The sequence below is a fragment of the Bufo gargarizans genome, unplaced genomic scaffold (assembly GCF_014858855.1).
Source record: "Bufo gargarizans isolate SCDJY-AF-19 unplaced genomic scaffold, ASM1485885v1 fragScaff_scaffold_416_pilon, whole genome shotgun sequence".
Taxonomy (NCBI): Eukaryota; Metazoa; Chordata; class Amphibia; order Anura; family Bufonidae; genus Bufo; species Bufo gargarizans.
Genome location: NW_025334112.1, coordinates 80,809 through 86,346, shown reverse-complemented (window position 1 = coordinate 86,346; position 5,538 = coordinate 80,809). Strand labels below are relative to the sequence as shown.

Below are 5,538 nucleotides of genomic sequence, written 5' to 3'. Positions count from 1 at the left end.
GGTCGCCGATCATCTGCGTGGCTTCCCTCGGTGTCCTGTGTGTGGTCAGGTGGTGACAGCGCCCCTTGTGGCCTCCGATCATCTGCGTGGCTTCCCTCGGTCAGGTGGGTGACAGCGCCCCTTGTGGTCTCCGATCATCTGCGTGGCTTCCCTCGGTGTCCTGTGTGTGGTCAGGTGGTGACAGCGCCCCTTGTGGCCTCCATCATCTGCGTGGCTTCCCTCGGTCAGGTGGTGACAGCGCCCCTTGTGGTCTCCGATCATCTGCGTGGCTTCCCTCGGTGTCCTGTGTGTGGTCAGGTGGTGACAGCGCCCTTGTGGTCTCCGATCATCTGCGTGGCTTCCCTCGGTGTCCTGTGTGTGGTCAGGTGGTGACAGCGCCCCTTGTGGCCTCCGATCATCTGCGTGGCTTCCCTCGGTCAGGTGGTGACAGCGCCCCTTGTGGTCTCCGATCATCTGCGTGGCTTCCCTCGGTGTCCTGTGTGTGGTCAGGTGGTGACAGCGCCCCTTGTGGTCTCCGATCATCTGCGTGGCTTCCCTCGGTGTCCTGTGTGTGGTCAGGTGGTGACAGCGCCCCTTGTGGTCTCCGATCATCTGCGTGGCTTCCCTCGGTGTCCTGTGTGTGGTCAGGTGGTGACAGCGCCCCTTGTGGTCTCCGATCATCTGCGTGGCTTCCCTCGGTGTCCTGTGTGCGGTCAGGTGGTGACAGCGCCCCTTGTGGTCTCCGATCATCTGCGTGGCTTCCCTCGGTGTCCTGTGTGCGGTCAGGTGGTGACAGCGCCCCTTGTGGCCTCCGATCATCTGCGTGGCTTCCCTCGGTGTCCTGTGTGTGGTCAGGTGGTGACAGCGCCCCTTGTGCCCGCACGCCACATTGCACAAATAACGAGATTCACACCGAACCTTTTATCAGTTTTATTTTTTCAGGACAATTACCGCCAGACGGTGACACCCGCTGCTTCTACAACACTAGACCCTAGAAAAGCCAACATGGCGGGGGAGGGGCAGCAGACTGGGCAGAAGTGATAAGCGGCGCCCCATCTCATAGTGCACAATGAGTCCCACACTGTGAGGGGGGTCATGCAGGACACAGGGGCCTCCCACACATGTAGTGATAAGGGTTGGGGGAAGAGCACATTTTCTGTTAACCCTTTGCAGACAATGAGACTGGGTGTGTACAGAGGAGGAGAGGTCCCCCCAGAGGAGCGTCATTCCTAAAACCATCGTCTCTACCGCCAAGTCTGAAGAGGGCGGCGGCGGCGGCCAGGCTGCGCTCAGCGGGACTGGATGCTCAGGACGTGCCTCGTGGTGTTTACAACCGAGTCTGTGCCCATTGAGAGGTCACGTGCAACTCTCTGGAAAGGCGGAGCCACATTCTGCCCGTCCAACGTGTCCAGGATACCTGTGCGGGGAACACGGGAGACAGTGAGGGCGGGGGCAGGACAAATACCCTCAGGAGGGCGAGGTGCAGACCACGCCCCCCGCTCAGAGGAGCCGCGGTGCAGACCACGCCCCCCGCTCAGAGGGGGCCACGGTGCAGGCCACGCCCCCCGCTCAGAGGGGGCCACGGTGCAGACCACGACCCCCGCTCAGAGGGGGCCACGGTGCAGACCACGCCCCTGGGCTAAGATATAGTGAAGCTTTTACCTTCTACAACCTTGTGATAAGCAAAATGCAGGTAGAGCAGGAAGAGCATGTGCAGGGCGGCGATGGATCCACACAGGATGAGTCTCTGCGTCTGGCCCACAGTGCGCGACAATAAAACCACCACCTGCAGCACAACACACAGAATGAGGGCGGTACTGGGGGGCAGACACTAGACGGTAAGGATAGGGGCGGAGGGCAGTACTGGGGGGGGGCAGACACTAGACGGTAAGGATAGGGGCGGAGGGCAGTACTGGGGGGGGCAGACACTAGACGTAAGGATAGGGGCAGGGGGCAGTACTGGGGGGGGGCAGACACTAGACGGTAAGGATAGGGGCAGGGGGCAGTACTGGGGGGCAGACACTAGACGGTAAGGATAGGGGCGGAGGGCAGTACTGGGGGGGGCAGACAACTAGCCGGTAAGGATAGGGGCAGGGGGCAGTACTGGGGGGCAGACACCTAGACCGGTAGGCATAGGGGCAGGGGGCAGTACTGGGGGGGGCCGACACTAGACGGTAAGGAAGGGGCAGGGGGCAGTACTGGGGGCAGACACTAGACGGTAAGGATAGGGGCAGGGGGGTCAGTACTGGGGGGGGCAGACACAGACGGTAAGGATAGGGGCAGGGGGCAGTACTGGGGGCAGACACTACGACGGGTAAGGATTAGTGGGCAGGGGGCAGTTACTGGGGTGGCAGGACCACTAGACTGGTAAATGGATTCGGGGCAGGGGGGGCAGTACTGGGGGGCAGACACTAGACGGTAAGGATAGGGGCAGGGGCAGTACTGGGGGGGGGCAGACACTAGACGTAAGGATAGGGGCAGGGGCAGTACTGGGGGGCAGACACTAGACGGTAAGATAGGGGCAGGGGGCAGTACTGGGGGGCAGACACTAGACGGTAAGGAGGGGCAGGGGGCAGTACTGGGGGGGCAGACACTAGACGTAAGGATAGGGGCAGGGGGCAGTACTGGGGGCAGACACTAGACGGTAAGGATAGGGCAGGGGGCAGTAACTAGACGGTAGGGTGGGCACAGTACTGGGGCAGACACTAGACGGTAAGGATAGGGGCAGGGGCAGTACTGGGGGGCAGACACTAGACTGTAAGGATAGGGCAGGGGCAGTACTGGGGGCAGACACTAGACTAAGGATAGGGCAGGGGGCAGTACTGGGGGGCAGACACTACGGTAAGGATAGGGGCAGGGGGCAGTACTGGGGGGCAGACACTAGACGGTAGGGGCAGGGGCAGTACTGGGGGGGCAGACACTAGACGGTAAGGTAGGGGCAGGGCAGTAACTAGACGGTAAGGGTGGCACAGTACTGGGGGCAGACACTAGACGGTAAGGATAGGGGCAGGGGGCAGTACTGGGGGGGGCAGACACTAGACGGTAAGGATAGGGGCAGGGGCAGTACTGGGGGGCAGACACTAGACGGTAAGGATAGGGGCAGGGGGGCAGTACTGGGGGCAGACACTAGACGGTAAGGATAGGGGCAGGGGGCAGTACTGGGGGGTGGCAGACACTAGACGGTAAGGATAGGGGCAGGGGGCAGTAACTAGACGGTAAGGGTGGGCCACAGTACTGGGGGCAGACACTAGACGGTAAGGATAGGGGCAGGGGCAGTACTGGGGGGGGCAGACACTAGACGGTAAGGATAGGGGCAGGGGGGCAGTACTGGGGGGGCAGACACTAGACGTAAGGATAGGGGCAGGGGGCAGTACTGGGGGGGGCAGACACTAGACGGTAATGATAGGGGCAGGGGGCAGTAACTAGACGGTAAGGGTGGGCACAGTACTGGGGGCAGACACTAGACAGTAAGGATAGGGGCAGGGGCAGTACTGGGGGGGGGGCAGACACTAGATGGTAAGGGTGGGCACAGTACTGGGGGCAGTACTGGGGGGCAGACACTAGACGGTAAGGATAGGGGCAGGGGGCAGTACTGGGGGGGCAGACACTAGACGGAAGGATAGGGGCAGGGGGCAGTACTGGGGGGGGCAGACACTAGACGGTAAGGATAGGGGCAGGGGCAGTAACTAGACGGTAAGGGTGGGCACAGTACTGGGGGCAGACACTAGACGGTAAGGATAGGGGCAGGGGGGCAGTACTGGGGGGGGCAGACACTAGACGGTAAGGATAGGGGCAGGGGGGCAAGTACTGGGGGGCAGACACTAGAAGGTAAGGATAGGGGCAGGGGCAGTACTGGGGGCAGACACTAGACAGTAAGGATAGGGGCAGGGGGCAGTACTGGGGGCAGACACTCGACGGTAAGGATAGGGGCAGGGGGCAGTACTGGGGGGGCAGACACTAGACGGTAAGGATAGGGGCAGGGGGCAGTAACTAGACGGTAAGGGTGGGCACAGTACTGGGGGCAGACACTAGACGGTAGGATAGGGGCAGGGGGCAGTAACTAGACGGTAAGGGTGGGCACAGTACTGGGGGCAGACACTAGACAGTAAGGATAGGGGCAGGGTGGCAGTACTGGGGGGCAGACACTAGACGGTAAGGGTGGGCACAGTACTGGGGGCAGACACTAGACAGTAAGGATAGGGGCAGGGGGCAGTACTGGGGGGCAGACACTAGACGGTAAGGGTGGGCACAGTACTGGGGGCAGACACTAGACAGTAAGGATAGGGGCAGTAACTAGACGGTAAGGGTGGGCACAGTACTGGGGGCAGACACTAGACGGTAAGGGTGGGCACAGTACTGGGGGGGCAGACACTAGACAGTAAGGATAGGGGCAGGGGGCAGTAACTAGACAGTAAGGATAGGGGCAGGGGGCAGTACTGGGGGGCAGACACTAGACGGTAAGGGTGGGCACAGTACTGGGGGGCAGACATAAGACGGGGTCTCACCATGCGCAGTGTGGACAGGCCCCCGATGCACAACCAGAAGACGTAGAACAGAGAGTGGAAATGGATATTATAGGTGACGAGAAGGACGATGCAGTGTCCAAACAGACCGTACCCCTGAAAGGGAAGACACGTCACGTACCCCCGATACACCTCCGACGCGTCACGTACCCCCGATACACCTCCGACGCGTCACGTACCCCCGATACACCTCCGACGCGTCACGTACCCCCGATACACCTCCGACGCGTCACGTACCCCGATATACCTCCGACACGCACGTACCCCGATATACCGCCGACACGTCACGTACCCCGATATACCGCCGACACGTCACGTACCCCGATATACCGCCGACACGTCACGTACCCCGATATACCTCCGACACGTCACGTACCCCGATATACCTCCGACACGTCACGTACCCCCGATATACCTCCGACACGTACCCCGATATACCTCCGACACGTCACGTACCCCCAATATACCTCCCACATATCACGTACCCCCAATATACCTCCGACACACGTCACGTACCCTGATATACCTCCGTAACGTCACGTACCCCGATATACCTCCGACACGTCACGTACCCCGATATACCTCCGACACCACGTACCCCCGATATACCTCCGACACGTCACGTACCCCCGATATACCTCCGACACGTCACGTACCCCGATATACCTCCGTAACGTCACGTACCCCGATATACCTCCGACACGTCACGTACCCCGATATACCTCCGACACTCACGTACCCCCGATACCTCCGACACGTCACGTACCCCCGATATACTCCGACACGTCACGTACCCCCGATATACCTCCGACACGTCACGTACCCCCGATATCCTCCGACACGTCACGTACCCCCGATACACCTCACACTCACGTTACCCCCGATATACCTCCGACACGTCACGTACCCCCGATATACCTCCGACACGTCACGTACCCCCGATATACCTCCGACACGTCACGTACCCCCCGATACCCTCCGACACGTCACTACCCCGATATACCTCCGACACGTCACGTACCCCCTATACCTCCCA

General features: G+C 60.9%; 1 protein-coding gene across 1 annotated transcript in view; it reads right to left on the bottom strand.

The window, feature by feature from the left end:
• Nucleotides 1-894: 894 nt before the first annotated feature.
• The window catches only part of YIPF3 (Yip1 domain family member 3), a 33,014-nt gene continuing 28,370 nt past the window's right edge, over nucleotides 895-5,538 (bottom strand). The window contains exons 3-5 of the mRNA XM_044273125.1: nucleotides 4,485-4,664; nucleotides 1,642-1,765; nucleotides 895-1,396 (exon numbers count right to left, since the gene is read on the bottom strand). Of these exons, the coding sequence (XP_044129060.1) occupies nucleotides 1,269-1,396; nucleotides 1,642-1,765; nucleotides 4,485-4,664 (432 nt within the window). The 3' untranslated portion in view covers nucleotides 895-1,268. The remainder of the gene's footprint in view (nucleotides 1,397-1,641; nucleotides 1,766-4,484; nucleotides 4,665-5,538) is intronic.